This window comes from Callithrix jacchus, chromosome 4 (assembly GCF_049354715.1).
Source record: "Callithrix jacchus isolate 240 chromosome 4, calJac240_pri, whole genome shotgun sequence".
Classification (NCBI taxonomy): Eukaryota; Metazoa; Chordata; class Mammalia; order Primates; family Cebidae; genus Callithrix; species Callithrix jacchus.
Genome location: NC_133505.1, coordinates 89,465,767 through 89,493,669, shown reverse-complemented (window position 1 = coordinate 89,493,669; position 27,903 = coordinate 89,465,767). Strand labels below are relative to the sequence as shown.

Sequence of the window (27,903 nt, the reverse complement as noted above, 5' to 3'; positions counted from 1 at the left end):
TTCGCCAAGGTTGTTTGATGGGTCCACAGTAAAACTTAAAATGAAACCAAGTCTTCTGTTTTGTTATAGCTATTGATCAATTTGATACCCTTTTTGCACTTACTACCTACATATAGGCCAATCTACACAAAGCATCCTTAGTCCCTAACTTAAAATTGTATATGAAATAATTTAACAAATATAGCAGGATGCTGCTGTTAGAATAATATAGACTGGTGGTGGGGAGAAAAGGGGTAAGAGAGGGAACTACAGAGAACACACCTGAAGGTATTTTAAGTGTCATTAACAAAACATGTATGTATTGCTTAAGTTACTGTTAACTGTTTAAGACAACTATTGGGTAACATATTTTGAAAAATTTCCATTAAAAATTGATAAAAATGAACTAGATATAAAAAATAGAATATTTAAATACATTATGGCAGGGTCATATGACGAAATGCAGAGAAAAAAGGCTTTCACAGAATATTTAATGGCACAGGAAAATGCACATAGAATATACCATCATACCAACATTATAAAATAGAATAATATGGAAGTAGGTATTATATTAATCAAACTGGAAAAAATAAATAATAGTATATATTTAAGGATGGTGAGATTACAACTGATTTTATCACTTTCTTCTGTTTTTCTCTATATTTTCTAAGTTTTCTACCATTAATGCATTCTTTTTATAATCAGAAAAATATTTTAAAAGTTTTTTAAAGTATTGGTATTTAAAATGGATAAAATTTTAGTTATATTTAAAATTCACATTTATGGAACAGCTCATTCTCCAACAAAATCTAATAAATGAGGCACTATAGTTCCTGTGTCAAAGATACATGACTAATAGTAAGCAATAAACAAAATCCAGAGTTACTTTATTTTTTAAATGTGTACATTTTTGTATAGAACTGATTTAACTTTAAAAATTTTAAATAACAATGCATACCTTGGATAACTAGGACCTTCTTTGGCAAGTGTTTCTGTCACCTGGCTCTTGGGAAGCATGCCTTCACAAAGAAAAATAGCTATAGTTCATCTACAAAATATTTTTAATTTTTTTTCTTTTTAGTTAACTTCTTATTGAAATATTACATACATTCATAGAAGGATACAAATCACAAATGTACTACTCAATATATTTTCACTTCATCTTAGCCAAAAGGCCAAGATAAAGTGAAACATACCCTTGCAGTCAGCACTCTCTTCATGCCCCCTTTCAATCACCATCCCTGCCTCAAGAGTAACATGTATTTTGACTACTGGCACCATGGTTTTGCCTGTGTTTGATCTTTATATAAGCAGAATAGTAAGATATGTTCTCTTTTAGTCTGGCTTTTTGTCCAACATTCTAGACATTACAGTTCTTATGTGAAACAAGCATGATTGACAATCAGCAAAATATCAAATCTGGGCTTTTTGAAATTTTATCCAGGCTATTCAATTCATCAGTAGTTTGGTCCTTTGTAACTGAGTAGTATTATATTATATGACTAGCTCACAATTTATTCATTCTCCTGCTGATGAACATTCGGGTTGTTTCCACTTTGGAGCTATTATACACAGTGCTGATATATTCTTTTACATGTACATGCATATTATTATTATTATTATTTTTGAGATCGACTCTTGCTCTCTTGTGCAGGCTAGGGTGCAGTGACACGATCTCGGCTTACGGCAACCTCTACCTCCTGGGTTCATGTGATTCTCCCACCTCAGACTCCTGAGTAGCTGGGACTACAGGTACGCCCCACCATGTCCGGCTAATTTTTGTATTTTTAATGGAGATGGGGTTTTACCATGCTAGCCAAGCTGGTCTTGAACTCCTGATCTCAGGTGATCTGCTCACCTTGGCCTCCCAAAGTGTTGGGATTACAGGCGTCAGCCACCACACCTGGCCCGTCAATGCACATCCTTAAAGAACACATATCTACATTTTTGGTTAGTAGGAAGGGTGCTTTAGTAGACTGCTAAACAGCTCTCCAAAGTGGTTGTACCAATTTATACTTTTACTACATTAAAAGTGTTTGAAAGCTCCAGCTGCTCTACAACTTCACCAACATGTACTCTTCTGTCTTTCCCCATTTTACTCACTCCTGTGGGTAAGCATTCCTGTGCATATGATGCATTTTAAAAGCCCACTAAAGCTACGATTTTAAAATCATTTCAGAAAACTCTGGGACATGGAATAACTCAAGATATTGCAAACATTAAGTATTTTCCTCTTACAATAGGAGTGCATTGTTTGTATATGGTAAGATTTAGTTTGGAAAAAAGAAGTACTTCTGCTAAATGACATTTGAAAATCATTGCATGAATTATATTACTATTTCTCAAACTATGCAGGAAAAAATATTAATGGTTAATATCTGCTGAGTCTTGGGTTCCCAAATCAGAAATCACAGGATTTTACACAAATTTAAGAGTTGGGAGACACCTTTGGGACAAGATAGTTTAGAGGTTTCCAAGATTCTTTTTAGACACAAACCTTTTGTTTAAAGACAAGATCAAGTGCAAGCAAAATGTAAAACAGTCATATTTTTCTGAATGTACTAAAAGCCATGAGTCCAGGCCTTATACATTCAGCTTCCCTTTCTTCCCACATAATTGTGCAGAACATTATTTTCAGATAAACAAAGGAAACCTCAGAGATGTGACAACAATGTCAGAGTTGTGAACTAATAATTAGCAGTGGCCACTAAAAGAAGCATGCTCTACTACAAAACTACAGGTAAAACAAAAGAGGACTACAGGAATTAACTGTATTTTTTCTGAAATGGTAAGAGTAAGACAAAATAATTTTATTAAATTATTTAGGAAACACTCAAAGATTTCATTAAGAGATTAATGTAATGTCTCTTCTGGAAGTCTCATACAAATAAAAATCAAATGCATCAAAATCTAAGAATTTCTGTAAAAAAATCTCTCAATAGAATTCATAAATTTTAAGTCAATATGGATCTTGTATGACTTAATTAGGACCAGAATATTGATCTTATGCAAGCCACTGTTTCCTCTTCTTGGAACTGAAGCTATTAATAGCAATGAAATGCTCCCTGCAATCTCGTGGGTGATCAAATGAGACAATAATCAAACATTCTAAAAAACTATATAGTATCATTAAGATATAGCTTATTAAAGCAGAATAACATAGTAATACATGGAATGTGTCTTAATTTAAAACTAAAAACAACAAAAAACCCCAAACCTTACATAATATTATTTTGAATAAGTTGAAAAAATAGGGGGAGAATGTGGAGTGAAATAAAATAAGTAATGTAAGGTGGACTGAAGGAATGTTCTCTCTTCCACAAGTGTTGATTGACTGACTGAATGCTGTCAATTTGAAGAGATCAGGTCTCTAGTGGAATAGGAAAGTAGTCCAACCCATTCAGTAATTTAAGCAGCTATTGGAATGGTAACATAGGATTCAGGCAGATCACATTTGCAAATACAGACTTACCGCATAGATTTAAATGAGCCCAAAGGAAAAGGCAGCTAATAAATATGTATGTAGATGTGTTCCAATCTTATAGGGTCCAGAGTCCAGGTTACAAGAGGTAACAGGGCTAACCACATCACTTGTGGAGTGCTGTATTCCATACTTAAAGCCACCTTTAACTGAGAAATTAGTCAAATACAGTGCATCCAAAGAAGGCAACAGAAAAGTAAAGGTTCTGGAGGCCATATGTGGTGGAAAGGAAATGCCCACTCCATCAGTAATTAGTCATTAAGCAATGGTTGTTTCTGTAGTGTCACAGAAGAGTCAATAATCAGGTGAAACCAAAGATCAGTCCTTCGTTTAATGGAGTATTATATTATCCAATGAACAACTTCAGGTACCATAAATTGCATGAATTAGTCTACAATATAGACTATTTTCTCCAGTTAACAAAGAAAAAGGTAACTCATCTGGCAATCTAGCTTGTAGTTGTATTTCTCTAACTTCCTTTTGCAAACAAAAGGAAAAAACTGTTTCTAAATGTACATCAATATAGTTCAGTCAGAGTTAGCACCATGCATTTTATGTCAGTATTGACCATCACACCAAGCTTTTTTCTGGGGCAGAGGAAGTGTCAGTCATTATTTGCAAGTCATCCAGAATGGATGAGGAAAACAGCACCACTCAGCTCAGAAAATTGTAAATTAATAAACTATTTGACATATGTATGCAAACACTGGAGGTGAGCTCACACCTAAGAAAACTGACTTGATTTTGTCTTGTTTCTGAGGATGAAACTCCTAATCATTACAAGTATTGATGCTGAGGGGTGATAACATATGTTTAGGGTGAAAACAGAAAGCAGGATTGTAAGAGTAATGGCTAGAATAAGGGGCCTATGAAAAGACTCGTAAGCTTGGGCCAGTAAAGCTATCTTTCATATTAAAAAAAAATTCTAAATGTCCTAGACAGTTCTGTGAAGCAATACTGTTCATAAGCATGTGAATATCATTCATTTATTATAAATTTATAGACTTACCATTTAAGACTTTCTTTTCCTCCTCACGATAGTCTGTATAGTAATTTAGGAAAAAAAAGTCAAATAAAAATAGTTTAATGTCAAGGAGAACGTCAGTCCATAGTACTGATTTCAAGATGACAGCCCTTCTTTTTTGAAGGGCTTTCTTCTAAGGCCTGAGGAGACAAATAAGGCTAATACAAAAATGGCTTTTGTTTTAAACAAGTAAGTTTCGTCTCTGAAGATTGCCAGACTGTATTTCTCCAGATGTTTGTCTCTCATTTCATTTGGATTTTTTCTAATTCTTTGGTCACCTTTTTTTAATATCTTGGTTAATTGCTATACAGAGCATATGCAAACACCAAGTTTCATCCAGGTTATCATATTTTAAATTAGTCCAAGTTAACCAGAATTTATTAGATTATACTTTATAAATGATACATACACATTAACAACTCAAAGAAAGATATATTATCTTTCCCTTTTACTGAGTTCAATGCATAAAACGATCATTATTACAAGTTTAAAATATGTTCAGATTTTTGCATGTATACAGGTAATAATTAGTGTTACAAACTTGGGAAGAAAAATTAACAGATATTTTATTTCAGGATGGCAGTCAACTCAGAAAGCTATAATATATTCTAATAACCACAAGTGTTATAACCACTGTAGTCAAAATAAACACCTCAGCAAATTGTCAAAATTTCAAAAAATAAAAGGGATAAGCTAACAAAAAATATTCAAGTAGTCCAAGTGAAAGATATCATTTGTTAAGCTGACATCATCGTTTCCTACAAAAAGAAATTAAGGTATTCAAAATCAAAGCTTTCAAATTTTTTGTGTTCCAATTTTTAATCACCAAAAATTCCATAATTAACTCTACTTCACTCATTCATCCCAAAATAATGAAAGAAGCCCAAAGACCATCATTTTCCTTTTCTTCATTTTACCAAAATAATTTTATAGGTGAAAGGAATTTTAACAATATACAGCAAATTATCACCTGATCTCCTAATAAAGGCTGAAAATCAGAGGTCAAAGGACTTGAATGAAATCCACAGCTCTCCAGCAACAAAGCTAAAATTAGATTTGTCTCTCCTGAAACACTGTCCTATTTTTCTTGGCAATTCATTGCTAGAGTTAATGTTTCCAAAAAAATCAGTGGGCCTAAAAACCATTTAAATTATACTTCAAAATGAGCTTTATCCACTTCCAGATACAAATCTGGCCATTACAGTTTGCAAAGGATCACTGATGCCCCTGCTTAGTCACCTACTTACATCCAGTCAGTTTCATCTGTCTTTGCTGTTACAGCTGTGATTATTTATCTTAGAAATTCAAAGAACATAAATAAATTTATTTTTTATTGTGCACTGATATATATGTCTAGTGAAAAATAAATAGAAAACAGTTTAAGAAATCTCACTTATCATTTAAAACAATTAATTTTTATCTAAGAGGGTCACAAATTTTTAAAAGTTATCCCAGGTAATTTGTTTCTAAGAAAAAAAATATTGTCTCATATGATTACTTCTTGCCTGATATCAATAGATTTGAATCTGTCAGAACTTTCTGGATTCTGCAAAATTAACAGGTTTTTTTCCCGAGTCTTTTTTTTAATACAAGAAGTACTAGTATAAACAGAATTTCCACTTAAATAATCTGGGTTACCTTTAAAAATTCTCCTAGTCTACTTTTATTAACTCTTTTCAAAAACTGAGTCATAGAAATGGAGGAGACTGTTTTTCACTCTTAAGCATACTTACATCTGAATCATTTTAGTCACAGGAGATACTTTCCTACCTGAAAAAAAATCTGATGTCTTCTCTTGGTAACTAATTCCATCATTTAGTTGGCTTCATGGCCAATCAAATTTGTATCTTCTCCTAACACTGGTTAAACAATTTACTTTGATAAGAACCTCTATTTCCAGAGAGGTCAGAGTCATTTAGAAGGCTGGAGCCATTTTGTGATCTAACAGCATGCAGCCCTTTCTTGGTAAGGATCTTTAATTATGACCCAAATCTAGTTTACCTTTGCTGAGCAGAGGCACAGGAGGATATCCTGTAATAAAGAAAGATCTAGTAGGAATAAAGAAAGATCTAGAAGGAAGATCTTTCTTTTATCAGTATGCTCATTATTTTAATAAACATCTATTGATCATATTAATAGGGATATTGACATAATAGTATACCATTTGGATATAAAGTTAGGAAAATAAGAAAATATATTCAGTCTGCTTATCATACATAAAGATAATTTGGAGAGAGTCAGAACAACAACAACAACAACAACAAACATCTCCTTGGTGTATGCATAGGAGAGGAAAACAGTAGATGGGAGGCAGAACTATGGTAAGGGCACTTCTTGAATCATGTGAGCCCATTACATATTCAAAAATACAATAAGCAGAATTAAAAACAAAGTCAATAGGCTCCTTTTTTTTCTTTTTGAGATTGGGCCTTGCTCTGTCACCCAGGCTGTAGTACAGTGGTTCTATCTTGGCTCACTGCAAGCTCTACCTCTTGGGCTCAAGCAATTCTCCTGCCTCAGTCTCCCAACTAGCTGGGATCATAGGCGCGGACCACCAGGCCTGGCTAATTTTTTTTGTAGAGACAGGTGCTAGCCACCATGCCTGGATGATACGCTCTTTTTTTTAGTTATTATACTTTAAGTTCTGGGGTACATGTGCAGAATGCACAGGTTTGTTACATAGGTATACACGTGCCATGGTGGTTTGCTGTACCCATCAACCCATCATCCATATTAGGTATTTCTCCTAATGCTATCCCTCCCCTAACCCCTCGCCCATAACAGGCGATGGTATGTGATGGTCCCCTTCCTGTGTCCATGTGTTCTCATTGTACAGCTCCCACTTATGAGTGAGAAAATGCAGTTTTGGTTTTCTGTTCTTGTGTTAGTTTGCTGAGAATGATGGTTTCCAGTTTCATCCATGTACCTGCAAAGGACATGAACTCATCCCTTTTTAAGGCTGCACAGTAACTGATGTTGTATATGTGCCACATTTTCTTTATCCAGTCTATCATTGATGGGCATTTGGGTTGGTTCCAAGTCTTTGCTATTGTGAACAGTGCTGCAATTAACAGACATGTTCATGTGTCTTTACAGTAGAATGATTTATAATCCTTTGGGTATATACCCAGTAAAGGGATTGCTGGGTCAAATGGTATTTCTGATTCTAGATCCTTGAGGAATTGCCACAACTGTCTTCTAATATGATTGTACTAATTTATACCCCCACCAACAGTGTAAAAGTGTTCCTATTTCTCCACATCCTCTCCAGCATCTGTTGTTTACTGACTTCTTAATGATCGCCATTCTAACTGGCGTGAGATAGCATCTCATTGTGGTTTTGATTTGCATTTCTCTAATGATCAGTGATGATAAGGTTTTTTCCATATGCCTGTTGGCTGCATAATTGTCTTCTTTTGAGAAGTGTCTGCTCATATCCTTCATTCTTTTTAAGAGAATGCGTGGTAAGTGTTGTAAAAGAGGTATGCAGAAGGTGTTACTGAAGCACAAAAGAAGAACGTCTCAACTGGAAGAAATGTGAAGACTCCATAGTAGTAGTATTTTAGCTAAATTTTGAAAATGTATATGCATTTGTCAGGAGTCCCTGAAGAAAAGCACTGTAGGAAAAAAAAAATGCTGAGCATTAATTGAGTGTTTTACAATTATCTTGTAGCTACATTCCTCATCTCCCTTTCTTATTCCAAAAGGCTGGTATTATGTCAACATCAGATATGACCTCAGTCTTGTTGCCAGGGATCTTATTCAGAAAGTCCTAAATTTACCGTTCTATATTCCCTTGCCTGCTTGGCTTTGCCAGAAGACTTCTTGGTTCTGCATAATGTGTTTAATAACCATTTTTCCTATAGAAATTATTCCAGATCTCTAAACAGAACTCTTTGTAACACAACTTAGGCCTGATTCTTTTTTAAAATTAAATGTGTTTTTTTAATTTTTGTAGAGACAGGATCTCACTACATTGCCCAGGCTAGTCTCAAATTCCTGGCCTCAAGAAATCCTTCTGCCTTGGCCTCCCAAAGTGCTGAGATCACAGGCATAAGCCATCACACCTGGCAAAGCCTAATTCTTGTTTTTGATTCAAAAGTTATATACCTATTTCTGAAATCCTGTAAAATTTAAACTTTCTTTACCTTAGTTTCCTCCATTCATCTTTGTAATCATCTTTCAAATCATGTTTCAATTTTATACATCTCTCAAACTTCTAGTAGTTTACTAACAGAATTAAAATGAAGAATTGGTAGTTCAAACCCACATATTCCGAAAAATCCAAGGATTGAAAAGCTTTAAAAATACCAGAGTACCAATTTACTTTATTAGTTTTTCCTCCATTATTCATTTAATCACAGCATATGCTGTATTTTTAGAAGTTTATATTTTCTCCCCAAGTTGGCTTCACTTGTCTTTTTATAAATCAATTCTCCAATGTGTCAGTTGTTTTCCATTCCTGTCCTATCATCAGAGGGATTACAATTCCTTTTTTATTTGGAATCACCTGCACATGAATATACACATGTTCAAAATTCTTCTTTCTATTAAAACAAATGCTAACACAAACAAAACATTAGTCAGTCACACCACTACAGCAAGACACACTTCGTGTTTAGGTCCGCATCGGCCCCCTAACCAGGGTCTTCTTACTTCCCATTTTTAGTTAACGTCTCCTTAACTCTTTCTGGCTAGAATCACAGCAGACCCTAAGCAGAAAGAGCAAATTAAGGCAGCCAGGCTGAGATAGCAAACTTGTCTGTCCAGTAAAGTCCAACTTCAGAATGACTCCCAGCCTCCCTCTCTCCACCAGTAACTGTCTTCCTTCTCTCCCAGTTAGTCTCTGAGCTTGTGCTTTGTCTACCTAAATTGTCCCCATTTTACCAATGAGGAAACTGAGGCTCATAGAAGAAATAACTTTGACTTTACAAAACTTGATCTTCCAACTGACAGCCAGCTCATTCAATAGTTGTCTTGTCCTTGCTCACAGTGCTATAACAGTAAAAGAAATCTTTGAAAGTAAAGTCTCAGCCTGCTATGAGTCTTGGTGTTTATCTCCATCCTCAGCTCTACAGATACCAGAGTTTGCCTAGGATGAACCAGAGAGCTGTCCAATGTGTGCGTACCAGCTTGACATGTATGTGCCACTAATGCCATCATTTTTAAGCATAAAAAACTAATGCATATAAGATGCTTTCTCTGCTTTAATACTATTAACATTTTAGGCCAGAAAATTCTTTGTTGAGTTTGTCCTGTGCAATGCAGGATATTTAGCAGCATCTCTGATCTCTATCAATTAGAAGGCCAGTAGCATTTGCTTTCATTCTAACAACCAAAATGTCTCCAGACATTACCAAATCATCCCCCTGAAGAGCAAAATCAACCCCAGTTAAGAACCACTGGCATATACTAAAAAAAATGAATTAATGAAAAAGCAGGTAACATTAATGAGGTAATTCTCTGCCTTACAAAAGGTTTACCTATGGTTTCTTCAATCAATTAAATAACTATGTAGTCTTTAGTAAGATACAATACACATAAGCCTCAGTATCTTCACTTTTAAACTGCTCTAATCCCCTTTAGATAAGTATGCTATTAATGTACGACTCTAAGTGCTCTATTGCCAGACAGATAGGTCATGAAATCTAAAAAAACAAAGTGTTGGAAACTATAACAAAGCAATGAGAAATTATGAAGAAATGTTCCTGAGACTGTACTATACCACTGAAAAATATGACCACTTAAAATATGGCATACTAATTTTTTTAAAGTACACTTATGGTCTAAAACAGTACTGTTTAAAAATTATAATGCAAGCCACAAGTACAATTTTAAATTTCCTTAACAACCAGATTAACAACATAAAAAAAAAAAAGACAGTTTACATTTACTAATATATTTTTATTTAACTCAATATATCCAGATTATCATTTTAACATGTAATCAAGTAAAGATGATGAGATATTTTACATTATTTTTTTTCTCTTGAAATACACTGTGCCCTTTATCTATAGCATATCTGAATTTGCACTAGGCATATTTCTAGTGCTCTATAGCCACATGTGACAAATAGCTATGGTAACAGCCAAAGAATAAGGGCAAAGAATGAGCACTCATTTTTCATCTTTACCAGATAATAAAGTATTCCACAGATATAAATTATCAATAACCGAAGTTTACCTTTTCAAGTAAAATTTCTCCTTTCATTCATTATTAATACATCTTTTTAAAGCATAATACAAACCAAAATACTTTTTATTTTATTTTGTTATTTTTTTAAATTGAGATGGAGTCTTGCTCTGTCACCCAGGCTGGAGTGCAGTGGCGACATCTTGGCTCATTGCAATCTCCACCGGGATTAAAGTGATTCTCGTGCCTCTGCCTCCTGGGTAGTTGGGATTACAGGCTCCTGCCACCAGGCCCGGCTAATTTTTTTTTTATTTTTAGTAGAGACAGGGTTTTACCACGTTGGCCAGGCTAGTCTTGAAGTCCTGACAGGTAATCCACCCACCTCAGCTTCCCAAAATGCTGTGATTACAGGTGTGGGCCACTGCACCTGGCCTACCATAATACTTTTTAAACAAAGGATTATGATAAATACCACTCATTCTCTGCTTGATAATAATACAACTGTATTATGTTTTATATTCCGAGTCTGTTAGCTTTTCTGGCTTCTTCCTAGATACCCAGGTGTTTTACCACCGCCAGACCATCAGATGAACTGAAAACTAACTTCCCAGAGCTGTCCAACTGTGGGATGCCCCAAAATAGTCAGGATCCCCTGCTTTGGAGGATACGGTAGGTCACCTTATTTAAAAAACTGTTTCAAACTTTGGGTATTAAAAAAAGCCCATGTGTAAAATTCCTCTTCAGAATATCCACCATTTCACCAAACCCCCATGTTAGGAACAGTCTCTTTTCATCCTTGATTTCCACTTCATCCTTTGTTTTCATCCTCTGTTCCCAGTTAATCTAGGAGTTCTAATTGTAGGGTGAACACATGCCCTGCTGTACCAGGGAGTCAAAGTTTACCACTATTGTTCCAGCATAATTACTAAGAGAGCCCCTTTCATTCTTAAAATTGTCTTAGTTTGGACAATTATATGGTTATCTCAGCTAATGGTCTCTATTGGTAAGTCTTAAGCCAGCAGAGACTAATGATCAGTCCTTGCCTACAGGTGAAGGGTATATAAGATACTGTGAAAATAACACTTCATTTTAATTATTATAAATATTTCTTATTTCTGACACATTAAATCTTTCTCTTTAGCTGCTTGTCCCTTTTATGTGGTCACCTTGTTCTAGTGACCCTGGAGTTCTGACTGTATCTTTCAATATCTTACTCATTACTTGACCCCAATCCACTTCTTATTTGGTCTTTCAATGTGTATGTGTGTGTGTGTGTGTATGTGTGTGTGTGTATCTTAAATCTCTACTAGTACAAAAGTCCCATTACTCACAACCAACATTTTCTGCTTCATAAAATTCTCATCTTTGCTTCCTAATGTCTTGTAAGTTGTCTCATATTACTATTTGCTACTAGCATCACCCTAGAAAAAAACGCTCATGATCCCAAAAGGGTTTATATATCAGTCGGGTTGTGAAGCACAAAATGATTCACAACCCCACTCATATGTCCTGTCAATAATAACAACTATATATATGTGTATTATTATTATTTTTTTTAGAGAAAGCGTCTTGCTCTGTCACCCAGGTTCGAGTGCAGTGGTGTGATCATAGCTCAATGCAGCCTTGAACTCCTCACTCAAGTGATCCTCTTGTCTCAGCCTCATGAGTGCCTGAGACTACAGGCACCACTCTCAGCTAATTTTCAAAAAGCTTTTATGTAGTCACGTTCTCACTATGTTTCCCAGCCTGGTCTTGAACTCTCGGCCTAAAGTGATCTTCCCACCTCAGCCTTCCAAAGTGCTGGCATTACAGGCATGTGCCACTGCACCTAGCCCTAACTATAAATAATCATAACTTTATTTTTCACAGCAACAGAACATCTCATATGGTAAGACACATGTCTTATAATACATGCTGGTTATGCCTGATAATTTCAGAGACACATAAAGGAGTCAAAAATAACTTCAGCATTGTAAGTGCAGAGGTATATTTTACTTGATTTCCACCAACAGGAATAAAAAGAAATAATCTTTATTTATTAACTTTTACATGCACTGTACAGATTGGGAAATTGAGGCTCACAGGTAGAAATTGGTCCAGCAATTGTACAGCCAATAGACTGTGGAGCTAGGGTTCAGACTGTACTATTTCCATACGGCCTATCAAAGTCTGTGTCAATAAAGCCTTGAATTACAAAACTCGCTAAATGAAGTAGTGAAAGACTCTGGCTGAAACTAATTCCTAATTTTGGTAAGAAGGTAAGGAGTTACTCAAAAGAAACAGCTATCATTTCCTCATTAAAAAAAAAAAGGGTTATGCAAAGTATTTCTGCTACCACAATTTCATGTCTAAAACTTTCAAAAGGTAATTTTCTGAAGGAAGCTTATTAATTAAAAAGATGACCTCAAACATCACTCAGGTTAGAGTCCCATCTCAGAGCTAGAGGGAAAAAAATGGGTTACACTTTAGAAAAAGTTTAAAGTAAGAATAGGGGTTATCTGCAGAGAGGGAGCAAAGAGTCGGAAGGTTCATGGCAAATGGGAGACAAGGCTGGGAAGAAAAATTTCAGTGTATAACTTTTAATATTTTTTTATTTTTGAATCATTTGATTGTATTATTAAGAAAATTAAATTCTAAAAAAAACTAATCTAAAAATCAACCCTAAGTGCTGTCCTCCTCACACTGAACTTTCTCTAAAAAGCAGCTGCACTTTTAAGGGAAAGTCACTACATGATTCTAGAGAAGAAATGAAGGAAAACCTTTGGAGTGGCTAGACCAGGAGGCCAATGAAAATGAGAAAACTATAGTGATTTGTATAGATCTAGTTGTTCAAATCCAAGTTAAAAAACACACATATGAACCACACATCTATGCTGGTTTAGCACCAGCACGACTTACCTTTCAGAACAGTAGGCTTAACTGCCATTCTGCCAACCAGGCATTCTTTCAGCATAGATTCATAATTGACCCAACGATGAACCTGGCATGGAAAACAAATGATGAAAAAGCAACATGACTCTAACTCCACAGGATGCTCTCATTTTAGTATGAGCAAAAGTAAACTTTCTGAAACCACTCTCAACACACTTCTTAGTTCTAAAAACTAAGAAGCACATTCAATTAGTCAACCAGGGAGTAACAGAAAGGCTGTACAGATAGGGATTTAGAACAATATTATCAAAGTGTTGGGACCTGTGGAGAATTCTGATACCCTTTCAGGTCTCCAAATTTTAGAAAATGAAGTCTCAATTTGTTTCATGGTAATACTAATAAAAAGTTACTTGCTTTTTTCAGTTTTGACATTTGCTCTGATGCTATAAAAGCAATGTTGGATAAAACTGCTAGTATCTTGCATTAATCAAGGCAGTGGCTCCAAACTGTACTAGTTATTATCATGTTCTTCACCACCACAACAGTGGAAGAAGCATGATGAAGATATTTAGGAATATTTAAGAATATCCTTCATGAAGTCAAAAAATTATTAATTAAATTTTGACGCTTGGGTATATATTTTTATTATAGTTTGTGTGACAAGATGGGAATTCTCAAAAAGACTACTGCTATAAAGTATGATGGTTGCCCTGTGAAGAAACACTTAGACAACTGTTTGATTTGCAAATGGAACTGGGCTTTTTTCATGACAGGCCATTTGGCACATGTTTACCTATGTAACAATCTGCACATCCTGCACATATACCTCAGAACTTAAAATAAACAAAAAATAAATAAATAAAATAAGAAGAAGACATAAATGCAGCCAACCAGCATGTGGAAAAGGCTCAGTATCACTAATCATTAGAGAAATGCAAATCAAAATCACAATGAGATACCATCTCATGCCAGTTAGAATGGCTATTAATAAAAAGTCAAAAAAAATCACGGAGGCTGGCAAAGTTGCAGAGAAAAGGGGACGTTTATACACTGTTGGTGAGACTGTAAATTAGTTCAACCACTGTGGAAAGCAATATGATGATTCCTCAAAGAGCTAAAAACAGAACTACCATTTGACCCAGTCATCCCATTACTTGGTATATATCCAGAGCAATACAAATCATTCTACCATAAATACACATGCACACAACTGTTCATTACAGCACTATTCACAATAGGAAAGACATGGATTCAACCCAAATGCCCATTAATGACAGACAGAATAAAGAAAATGTGGTACATATACACCATGGAATACTACGCAGTCATAAAAAAGAACAAGATTGTATCTTTTGCAGAAACGTGGATGGAACTGGAGGCCATTATCCTTAGCAAACTAACATGGAAACAGAACACCAAATACTGCACGTTCTCACTTACAAGTGGGATCGAAACGATGAAAACTCCTGAACACAAAGAAATGAACAACAGACACTGGGGCCTACTTGAGGGTGAAGGTTGGGAGGGGGGAGAGGAGCAGAAGAAGTAACTATTGGGCACCAGGCTTAGAACCTGGGTGATGAAATAATCTGTATAAAAAACCCTCATGACACGAATTTACCTATAAAACAAGCTGCACACATGCCCCTGAACCTAAAATAAAAGTTTTTAAAAAATGAACAAAAACAAAGAATGGCCATTTATAAGAACTACTAGTAAACAAACTGATTATTCAGACTCACATATTTAACAGGTATTTTCCTGAAAATAAACAATGTGATTCTAATGCTTCAAGGAAAACAACTGATAGTATTTGTTGTCAGATGCCACCGGTGGAAATTATATTTAAAGAACCTTTCTGCAAGGCACCTTCTCAATATGCCTAAATAGGCCAGGAATCATTTTAAGGTAACATGGCTCATGCCTGTAATCCCAGCACTTTGAAAGTCTGAGGTGAGAGGATCGTTGAGCCCAGGAGTTCAAGGCTGCAGTAAGCTGATCATGCCACTTCGTTCCAGCCTAGGCAAAAGAGTAAGACCCTGTCTGAAAAAAAAAAGGGGGCTTGAAGCATGCAGCTCTTTCACTGAGATATTTAGGAATTTACCTGAGAAAATAATTGCATATATACAAAGATGTAGGTGCCAGGATAGTCATCATAGCACTACTTAAATCAGCAAAATATTGGAAACAATCTAAACGCCCAATTGTAAAAGACCAGTAAAAGAAAATCGATACATAATACTAGTCATACAATACTACATAATCATTAAAATAATTGGCCAAATAATATTAATACTGGAATCTCTATGGTACATTTCAGAGTAAATAAATATACACTAAAATAGTAAGTATGTAAAGTATAAAAAGAAGATAGCTGACTAGAGGCATTTCATACTCGTCTCCTCCACTAAGAACCAAGACAGCAAGTAATCACATTCTGAATAGATCATCCAAGAGATAACACTGAAATTCAATAGTAAAGTGACAAGAAATACTTAAAGGAAGTAGAAGCAGCCTGCGGGGCTGGGATGCTGAGAGAGACTCAGGTTAGAGAATCTTAGCAGTCCACATTCCCACCATGGACTCCGGTAATCCTAGTCACAGAAGAATCCTTCAACTTTTGCAGGCCCTGAAACTAAAATAGAGAGCTGCTGAAAGATTCTGTGATGGCCCTCCTCCAGGGAGGGAGCTTGCACTGGGTTTCACAAGCTCCCTGAGACCTAAACAGCTTCAGTAAATGTGTCATTTTAGAGCCCTACCCCAACAAACTGCACACTGTACTAGAACCCAGCAGCATCAGGACTGAAGTGCAAGAGAAGCATGGCTGCTGCCCCAGGTGTTTAGGTGCAAGGAACTGCCAGCTAATGCACCATGGGCTGAGGCAAGAGCAAGGTAGCAGGGCTGAAGAACAGGTGGTATACTCCTTCCCCATCCACTGGCTAGGCTGCCTGCCACTGAAGGCAGTACCATTCTGCCCAGTGGCAAGGTATCACCACAACTCCTGTCTCCCTCCACCTGAGCATTTCACTGGTAGCCTGGGGATCACTCCTGCCTACCATGCCTACCATGGCTGGCCTCATCTCCCTCTGCCTATGCCATAGCACAGTTTGAGGGCCAGGTGATTGCTCAGCCCAGTCCAACACACTGGCACCTGAACACTCCTCCCAGGGGCCTGAGGTTGGACATACCAACCTGGATGCTACCGCCACAGCTAGCACCTCCTTGCACATGCCATCTGTAGGCTTAGAGACTGGCCTGCACAGCCCATAACAGCCTCCATCAATATAAGCATGTACCACCTGGGACCTAGAGGTTACCCTGCCACTGCCACTGTCATCACCCATGCCATATCACCTGCCCAGGGGTCCAAGAACTCACCCACTGCTGCCACTACTGGGATCCAACTAGGCCACCAAGAGGCCCAAGAATCAGCTTGCCTGGATGCACTCACCCTGGTGCCAGCATATGCCATCCTGGGGCCCAAGGACAGACAGGCCCAGCCCACTGCTCCCACCACTGGGAACCAAAGACTAACCTACCTGGGGTTCCAGTACCCAGCAAAACTTCACTGCAACTTCCACCAATAATTGTACCCTAAGGCACAGAGGAAGTCACAGTCATCATTGATGCTGTTTACAGCTGAAGAAATCACAGATAGACTACACTACTGTACACATCCAGGATCAAAACCAAAGTGTCCTCTACCCCACCAACACTACAGATACATCTACAGGAAAAAGTTCTCCCATATGAAAGCAAAATGAAAAAACTGAAAGAGGGCCAGGTGTGGTGGCTCACACCTGTAATCTGAGCACTTTGGGAGGGCAAGGCAGGCAGATCACCTGAGGTCAGGAGTTCAAGACCAGCCTGGCCAACATGGTGAAACCCTGTCTCTACTAAAAATACAAAAATTAGCCAGGTGTGGAGGAGCATGCCTATAATCCCAGTTACTCAAGACGCTGAGGCAGAACAATTACTTGAACCTGGGAGGTGGAGGTTGCAGTGAGCTGAGACTGCGCCACTGCACTCTAGCCTGGGCAACAGGGTGAGACTCTGTCTCTAAAAACAAACCAAAAAAAAAAAAACTGAAAGAAGTAACTGTTACACCAGATGTGCAATATCAACATTAGGACACAGGAAACATGAAAAAGCAAGGAAATACGACACTTTCAAAGGAACACAGTAATTCTCTGGCAACAGATCCCAATCAAAAATAAATTTATGAAATACTAGAAAAAGAATTCAAATGATTGATTCTAAAAGAAGCTCAGTGAGGTATAACAGAATTATAAAAAACAATACCAAAAAAATTCAGAATATGAATGAAAAATTAACCAAAGTGATAGATATCATGAAAAAGAACCAAACAAATTCTGGAACTGAAAAAGTCATTGAATAATATATAAAATACATTCAAAACTTCAACAATAAACTAGATTAAGTGACAAAAGAATCTCAGGATGTGATGACAGGTCTTTTGAAATAATCCAATCAGGCAAAAATAAAGAAAAAGGAATGAGCAAAACCTTTATCACATATATGAAGCAATCAAATTTTTGAATTATTGGGCTGAAGGTGAAGAGGGAATGAAAGGGTTAAAAAATGTGTCTACAAAAATAATAATTAAAAACTTCCCAAGTCTAGCAAAAACAATGTAGATATCTAGATACAGGAGACTCTGAGATGCCCAAATAGATAGAATGCAAAAAAGGTCTTCATGGCATATTCGAATCAAACTGTCTAAAGTCAAAGGCAAAAGACATTCCAAAAACAGCAAGAGAAAAGCATCTAGTCACCTATAAAGGAACCCCCATCAAACACCAGATTTTTCAGCAGAAACCTAATAGGCCAGGAAAGAATGGGATGATATGTTCAAAGCGCTGAAAGAAAAAAAAACAAAACTGACAGCCAAAAATATTCAATCCAGCAGAATTATCCTTCGAAAGTAAAGGAGAAATAATTTCCCAGACAAGTAAAAGCTAAGGAAATTCATTACCACTAGACTGGCTGTACAAGGAACAGTAAAGGGAGTCTAAAACCTGGAGTAAACAGATGACAATGAAGACACACAATAATATACAACTCACTGGTAATCACATAAATAAGGAAAAGAACTCAAATGTTCTACAGAAACACTACAGAAAACCATCAAACCACAATGACAATAAAAGAAAATGGAAAAAAGAACACACAAACAGCCTAGATAACAATATGACAGGAGCAAAACCTTGCATATCAATTATAACGTTGACTGTAAACCAATTAAATTCTCCATTTAAAAGATATAGATTGGCTGAAAGGGTAAAACATTATAATCCAGCTATATGCGGCTTATAAGAAATGCAATTTACCTGTAAGACACATGTAAACTGAAAGTAGAGACTTGAAAAAAGATATTCCACACAAACAGAAATGAAAAGCAAGCAGGAGTAGCTATACTGGTATCATACAAAACAAACTTTAAGTCAGTAACTGCAGTAACAACAACAAAAAAGACAAAGAAGGTGACTATGTAATGACAAAAGAATCAATCTAGCAAGTGGATATAACAAATCTAAATATATATGCATCCAACAGTGGAGAACCCAGATTCATAAAGCAAATTATTATTTGATCTAAAAAGAGAGATAGACTCCAATACAATAATAGTGGGGGGTTCAAAATCCCACTCTAAGCATTAGACAGATCATCCAGAGAGAAAATCAACAAACACTGGATTTAAACTGGACTTCAGACCAATGGACCTGGCAGATATTTATAAAACATTAATATCTAGCAAGTGCAGAATACACTTTTTTTTTCATTAGCATATATAACATTATCCATGACAGACATATATTAGGCTAAAAAACAAGTCTTAACATATTTTTAAACACTGAAATCCTCTCAAGTATATTCTCAGACCCCAGTAAAATAAATCAATACCAAGAGGAACTTTCAAAGCCCTGTGAATACATGGAAATTAAACAACATGCTCCTGAATCACCATCAGGTCAAAGAAGAAATTAAGATGGAAATAAAAAAATTTCTTGAAACAAATGAAAATGGAAATGCAACGCAACAAAAACTTGTGGAATATTGCAAACGCAGTATCTAAGAGGGAAGTTTATAGCAATAAATGCCTACTTCAAAAAAGTTGAAAGATTTCAAATAAACAATCTAATGATATACCTCAAGGAACCAGAAAAGCAAGAACAAACCAAATGCAAAATTAGCAGAAGAAAAAAAATAATAACTGTCAGAGAAGAACTATATGAAATAGACTTTAAAAATGCAAAGGATCAATGAAACAAAAAGTTTACTTTTGAAAAGATAAAACAAAATTGATAAGCCGCTAGCTAAAATAACCAAGAAAAGAGAAGACCTAAATAAACAAAATCAGCAATGAAAAAGGAGAAAATACAACTGATACCAAAGAAATACAAAGGATCATCAGAAACTATTATGAGCAACTACAAATTAACAAACTGGAAAACCTAGAGAAAATCGGTAAATTCTTGGAAACATACAACCTATCAAGATTGAATCAGGAAGAAATAGAAAACATGAACAGATCAATAACCAGTAGCAAGACTGAATCAGTAATAAAAAGTCTCACAACAACAACAACAACAAAGAACTAGATGGATTCACTGTCAACTTTTACCAACCATAAAAAGAAGAGTAAATCACAATTATCCTCAAATTATTCCAAAAAAATTGAAGGGAATTCTCCCTAACTCATTCAACAAGGCCAGCATTACCTTGATACCAAAACCAAGTAAGTATACAAAAAAAAAAAAAAAAAAAACTGCACAAGAACTACAAACCAGAATCACTGATAAACATAAATGGAAAAATGCTCAAGAAAACACTAGTCAAATGAATTTGACAGCATATCAAACACATAATACAACATAATGAAGTGGAGTTTATACCAAGGAGTCAGAGATGGTTTAACAGATACAAATTCGTAAATATGATACATCATATCAACAGAATGAAAAACAAAAACTGTATGATTATCTCAATAACACAAAAAAGCATTTGATAAAGTTCAACATTCCTTCATGATACAAACTCTCAACAAACTAGACATAGAAGGAATATATCTCAAAATAATAAAAGGCCGTATATGACAAACCAACAGCTAACAACATATTGCACTGGGAAAAGTTAAAAGTTTTTTCTCTAAGAACTGGAACAAGACAAGGATAACACTTTCACTACTCGTATTTAACACAGTACTGGAAGTCCTAACCAGAGCAACTGGCTGAAAGGGTAAAACGATTGGCTTTTAGTGGGGCACAGTGGCTCACGCCTGGAATCCCAGCGCTTTGGGAGGCTGAGTGGGAGGATCACAAAGTCAGGAGTTCGAGACGAGGCTGACCAACATGGTGAAACCCCATCTTCACTGAAAATACAAAAATCAGCCAGGTGTGGTGGCACACGTCTATAATCCCAGCTACTCAGGAGGCCGAGGCAAGAGAATCACTTAAACCCAGGGGGAAGAGGTTGCAGTGAGCTGAGATTGCACCACTGCACTCCAGTCTGGGCAACAGAGCGTGACACTGTCTTAAAAAAAAAAAGAAAATTAAAAAGTTTGACAAGAGAAAGAAATAAAAAGCATCCAAGTTGGAAAAGAGAAGATCACACTGTCCCTTTCAACAAATTATATTAGTTTGTATTTAGAAAAACTGAAAGACTCTACCAAATAACTTACAGCTAATAAACAACTTCAATAAAGTTGCAAGATACAAAATCAATATACAAAAACCAGCAGTGTTTCTATATGCCAGTAATAAAACAGCTGAAAAAAAATCAAGAAGATAATCCCATTAATCATAGCTATGAAAAAGAAAGAAAGAGAGAGAGAGAGAGAGAGAAAGAAAAGAGGGAGGGAGGGAGGGAGGGAAGGGAAAGGAAAGGAAAGAAAAGAAAGCAAGCTACAGTAAATCTAACCAAAGAGATGAAAGATCTCTACAAGTAAAACTACAGAACAGTGGTGAAAGAAAGAGGACACAAACAAATGGAAAGATACACTATGCTCATGTATCAGAAGAATTAGTATCAATCAGAATGAACATATAGCCCAAAGCAAAATACACAATCAGTGCACTCCTTATCAAAACACCACTGCTATTTTTCACAGAAATAGAAAAAAAAATCCTAAAATTCATATGGAACCAAAAAACCACCAGAGTAGCCAAAGCAATCCTGAGCAAAATGAACAAAGATGGAGGCATCATACTACCTGATTTCAAAATATATTACAAGGCTGTAGTAAACAAAACAGCATTGTACTGGTATAAAAGCAGACACATAAACCAACAGAACAGAAAAGAGAACCCAGAAATACATCCATGTATTTACAGCCAACTGATTGTCAACAATGGTGTCAAGAACATACACTGAGGAAAGGATACTCTCTTCAATGAATGGTGCTGGGAAAATTGAATGTCCATTTGCAGAAGAATGAAAATGGGCTCCAACCTCTCACCATATAAACTCAAAATGGATTAAAGACTTAAATATAGGAGCCAAAACGGTAAAAACCACTAGAAGAAAATACTGGAAAAATACTTCATGACATTGGTTTAAACAAAGATTTTGTGGTTAAGACCTCAAAAGCACAGACAACTAACACAAAAATAGATAAACATAACTACATTAAACTTAAAAGCTTCTACACAGCAAAGGAAATAAGAGAGTGAAGAGACAACAGGTTGAATGGGAGAAAATACCTACAATCTATTTATTTAACAAGGACTGATAGCCCGAAACATAAGGAACTCAAACAACTCAAAAACAAACAAACAAACAAACAAAAACCATCCCATTAATAAGTTGGCAAAAAGCCACGATGGCTCACACCTGTAATCCCAGCACTTTGGGAAGCTGAGGCAGGTGGATCACTAGGTCAGGAGATTGAGAACATCCTGGCCAACATGGTAAAACCCTGTCTCTACTAAAAATACAAAAATTAGCCGGACATAGTGGCATGCACCTGTAGTTCCAGCTAGTCAGGAGGCTGAGACAGGAGAATCGCTTGAATCCAGGAGGTGGAGGTTGCAGTGAGCTGAGATCACGTCACTGCACTCCAGCCTGGGTGACAGAGCGAGGCTCTATCTCAAAAAAAAAAAGGCAAAGAACATGAATAGACAATTCCCAAAAGATGACAAGCAGCTGATGAGTATATGAAAAAATGCTCAATATCACCGATCATCAAGGACATGCAAATCAAAACCATAATGAGATATCATCCTATCCCAGTTAGAGTGGCTATTACTGAATAAAAAATAATAGATGCCGGTGAGGATGTAAAGAAAAGGGAACTCAGACACTGTTGTTGGGAATGTAAATTAGTATAACAATTACAGAAAATAGTATGGAGATTACTCAAAAAACTAAAACATTAATAGAACTACCATATAATCCAGCAACCCCACTACTGGGTATCTAACCAAAGGAAAAGAAAAAATCAGTACATCAGGCTGGGCTTGGTGGCTCATGCCTGTAATCCAAGCACTTTGGAGGCCAGGGTGGGTGGATCACCTGAGGTTGGGAGTTCAAGACCAATCAGCCTGACCAACACGGTAAAACCCCGGCTTAAAAACAAAAATCAGTACATCAAAGAGATACCTGTATTTGCATGTTTACTGCAGCACTATTCAGAATAACAAAGACATGCAATCCACCTAAGTGTCCACAAATGGATAAAGAAAATGTGCTATAATATATGTGTACAACAGAATACTATTTGGCCATAAAAAAGAATGAAACTATGTCACTTGCAGCAACATGGAAGGAACTGGAGATCATTACATTAAGTGAAATACACAGACACAGAAAGACAAATACTGAATGTTTTCACTCATAGGAGCTACAAAATTTGATCTCACTGGCATAGAGAACAGAATGATAGATATCAGAGGCAGGGAAGGGTGCAAATCAAGATCCATGTTAGGAAATTTACCCTGATATATTCTTTGAGGACTGCAAATGCCAGGCTAATGACTGTAAATTTACTTCCCTGTCAGTGGTGAGCCATTGAGAACTGCAGAGCAAGGTGCAAAGATGATTGCCTTTAAGAAAGCTAATCTAGCTGTCATGTTATCTAAATTGGCACTGAAGGCAAAGATATCAAGATAGTATTAAAATAATACAGCTACAGAGGGTGAACTTAGGCAGTGGGAAGAGAGAAAAAGGTGTAATGTTTAAAGACGGATCATAGGATGTGGCCAGTGATTGGACGAGGGCACAATGAGAGGTGAAAAACATTACTCAGGGGCTTCGAGTCCCCATTACAAGAAACAGGAAACAGAAAAAAAAAAGAGGAAAGAAAATGACTTGGTATTATTTTAGGGAATAATGAGCTGGAGTACAGGGCATCAAATTGTCCATCAGGTATTTGGAAATGCAATTTAAGAGGTCAGCAGTGGGATAAAACAGAAATAGGACAATAAGGAGATTATTTACTATCATTTGTGCAGCTAAAATACTAGGCACAAGTAAATTCTCATATTGAAAAATCCAAGTGTCATTGTAGTTTCTAGTTTACTTCTGTGGTGAGCAAGTCATAAATAATCTAAACATCACTGGTCTTATTAAAGCCAAGGGGATTGCAATCTAATTGCTTTAAATCTAGCAATCTAGTAAATATTCTTTTAAATGCTAGAAAACTTAACAACATAGCGCTTCTTGTGAATTCTCCAAAACACGCTTTCCTTAAATAAGGTCTGCATCACCTCATAACACTCAGGAACAGAAATAAGACTAGTCTTTATTGGAAATTCTTCCTGTGGCACAGTACTTTCAACATTAAAGGTTACGAGGCATATTCAAGGGAAAAGTATAGCAGACAAGTTTTTAGGTAAATGTTCCTAAATCTTTCTATTTGGCTTGCATTGCTAGATAGCAAATACCAGGCCAGGCATGGTGGCTCAAGCCTATAATCCCAGCACTTTGAGATGCTGAGGCAGGCAGATTACTTGAGGCCAGGAGTTTGAGACTAGCCTGGCAAACATGGCGAAACCCTATTTTTAGTAGAGAACTAAAAATACAAAATTAGCCAGGTGTGGTAGCACAATCCTATAATCTCAGCTACTCAGGAGACTGAGGCATGAGAATTGCTTGAACCTGGAAGGCGCAGGTTGCAGTGAGCCAAGATCATGTCACTGCACTCCAGCCTGGGGGACTGAGCGAGACTCTGTCTCATAGATAGATTGATAGGCAGGCAGGCAGACAGAAAACAAATACCAAATGACAGTGGGAACTTGCCTTACAACAGCAATAAAAACCTTCCAAAGAGAATGCTGGTATGATCAATGAACAAACATGACTTCTCCAACCCAGGAAGAACATTAACAGCAAATTAGATCCTGCCATTTAAGCAAATGCACTTAAGTGCTCTCAAACACAGTGGGCCCTTAAACAACACAGGTTTGAACCGCACAAGTCCTCTGACACCTCAGGACAGAAAGACCAACCACCCACCCACCACCCACCATTTCTCTTCCTCCTCCTCACCCTACCCAAGATGAAGATGAGGATGAAGACCTTTATAACAATCCACTTCTACTTAAGGAATAGTAAATGTATTTCTCCTCCTTATGATTTTTCTTAATAGCATTTTCTTTTCTCTAGCTTACTTTATTATAAGAATATAGTATATAATGCATATAGCGCACACACACACACACACACACATATGTTAATTGTTGATGTGATAAGTAAGGCTTCTGTTCAACAGTAGGCTGTTAGTAGTTAAGTTTTTGGGGAGTCAAAAGTTACACAAGAATTTTCTACCACATGGGAGAGTGAGGGTGTTGGCACCCCAATGCCTACATTGTTCAAAAGCAGACTATATGAAACAAATTCTATTTCTGGCAACATGGTCAAAAAAACAAATTCTAAAATGGATGAGAAGAAGGAAGAAAGAAATCAAATTATATTTGATCAAAAAACAGCTATAATATAACCCAACCTGATTCAGGTATCTTGAATGATAAAAATCCAATATTATAACATGGTTAATCATCATTAAAATAAAAAAATAAAGCATGTATGAGACAAAGGCAAATTTCTATCTTTCTAAAGATTGTTGTCTCAGAATAACAGCTCAGCAAACTGATAGTAATCAACATTCTGTATAATTTGTAAATAGTTTAAGAGATAATGCTAGTTTTTAATAAATATAAGATAAAAAGTGACTAAATATCTTTTGAGATAATCTATACAGAATCTCTGCTATCATGCTAGGAAAAGTAAGTTTCTATTCATTAATCAGCCTCAGCAAACTCTACATAAATGCAAATATAGTATAGAGCAGTAGGCTGAATATATAGCAATCCCTAGGTGACAAAGGACTAAGAGAAAAGAAGCTAAGTGACTTAAAGTGATTCAGCAAGTTACCAGTGGATCCCAATGTTCCTTTTTCCAACTGTCACTACCCCCACCAAGCCAATCATGATTAAAACTAATCAAGACTGAATAAATACTTACCAACAAAGGAAGCAGCAAACACTTAAGACCCCTAAACACAGATGTGAAACATCTCTAAAATTTTTAATAACTCAAAGGCAAATTAAATAAACAACTGCTACCTGTGAGGATCTTCCCACACTTCAAAATTCAAGCCAACACATCTGGAATTTATGCAACTATTTTCTTTCTTTCTACAAATGTCACACAGGTAAATCTAAGAGTACTTTTCCACTGGAATACTTCGGTTACTTTCAGCACATCTTACCTGATCAAAAAGTTCAGTACCATCTGATCCTGCTGCTCTCATTAGTTCATCTTCTCCACCAGGATGATACTCCATATAAGGGCTGACATTATAAACGAAACCTATATCAAAGCGAGCAGAAATAATACCTAAATGGACTTCTTAAAAACTGTAAAACCTATAAGTTTCAGTAATATATTCCAATATATATTCCAAGTATATTCCATTTAACTAATCATTGTTATTTCAAAGTATCAAGAACTGTAAAGGGTCTAAGATTTCACCATACTTGCAAGCAAACAACTTAACCTGTCACTTTCATGGGTCCTGGAAGATAACATGAGACTCTTAGGTCAGAGACAAAGGAGAGGTTAGCAATAACATCAATAGCAGTAGTCAGAATATTAACATTTGTGTCAGTTCACTGAACTATAATTCCCAAGAGAGCTGTGTGAAGAGGGCCAGGTAATATCTGCTCACTCAAGGTGCTGCATTACAGGAGAGGAACTCTGAACTCAGGAAACTTGAATCTTTTATAAGTATGCTTGTCCTTGCTCCTGAGAAAGACATTATCTTTATTATACAGAAGAATAAGCAAATCTGTCCTTTGTTCTAGAGGGACACAGTAACATTCAAGGTTTGCAATGCAAACATCCTTGAAAAGAGTGTCCAAAAATACAGTGCCTCTGTTCACAAGATGCACAGAAACGCAAAAGAAAATTGCCTCCCAACACGAAATGATGAAATACTGTGCATATAATTTTTGAAAGTACATACACACACACACACACACACACACACACACACACACACACACACACACAGAGAGAGAGAGAGAGAGAGAGAAAGAAACAAAGAAGTGACTACTACAAAGCCATAACATTTCCACTCCATGATCCTCTACTGCCCTGGTGGAAGAATGTGATGAAAAAAGAATCAAGCTCTAATCCATGTTTCTGATCATCTGAGCAAAGGGTAAGCAATGGTGACCACTCAGACATGCTCTGTGAAAAGGGAGCCCAACTCTTCTCAAAGGTTATTATTCAGATTTTAATCTTTTTGTCTTCTCTATTTATTTCATCTATTCAACTATTCTTTATTTTTATCTTTTGAGAAAGAGGATTAGGGAACAACAAATACAAAATATCTCAATACATAGCTCTCCCAAGAAAATAAGTTTCTTTTTCATTCTTGAAAACTAGATAAATACTAGACAAATCTTGTCCTAAAAACATTGCAAAAGTGCAATAAGAAAAATTTGTTTTTTTAAAAAATATCCAGGACTATTTCCTCTTTACACGATGACTTCCATGAATTTAAATAACTTCAGATAACTTAAAATGTTCACTCTATACAATAATCTTGGAAGAAAAGAAGAGGTTGGATTTCAGACCCAAGAAAAGTACTGCAGTTTTTTGACCAGATATATTTTAGAAAATAACCAACCAGTCTGGATTTCTTTATAAAATTTCCTAAAGTTAAGCATAAAGGAAGTAAATTCACAGAATTTCTCTTTCAGCAGCAAATAAGTCTAACAAAATTAGTTAAATTCCCTCATTTTTCCTTCCCCATATGCCTGGAGTCCCATAAGATTTAGAAGGATATTTTCCATTGTTTAATGCTCCAAAATACAGAGACCAAAACTGTGAGTGGTAATGATTAGGATCATAATTATTCCCGATAGGCTTTTTAAGACAGAGGATACCT

At 36.2% G+C, this 27,903-nt stretch overlaps 1 protein-coding gene across 30 annotated transcripts in view; it reads right to left on the bottom strand.

Moving 5' to 3' along the window:
* CYB5R4 (cytochrome b5 reductase 4) overlaps positions 1 to 27,903 on the bottom strand; it is a 105,035-nt gene that overhangs the window by 41,087 nt on the left and 36,045 nt on the right. For 12 of the 30 annotated variants that reach the window (XM_054254210.2, XM_078369688.1, XM_078369687.1 and 9 more), the window contains 4 exons: positions 26,218 to 26,318; positions 13,515 to 13,596; positions 4,470 to 4,502; positions 938 to 998 (listed from right to left, as the gene is read on the bottom strand). In XM_054254210.2, the coding sequence (XP_054110185.1) occupies positions 938 to 998; positions 4,470 to 4,502; positions 13,515 to 13,596; positions 26,218 to 26,318 (277 nt within the window). Of the gene's footprint in view, positions 1 to 937; positions 1,028 to 3,451; positions 3,564 to 4,469; positions 4,503 to 7,410; positions 7,708 to 13,514; positions 13,600 to 26,217; positions 26,346 to 27,903 lie in introns of those variants that run through there. The other 18 variants (XM_054254209.2, XM_054254212.2, XM_054254211.2 and 15 more) reach the window with 6 other exon arrangements.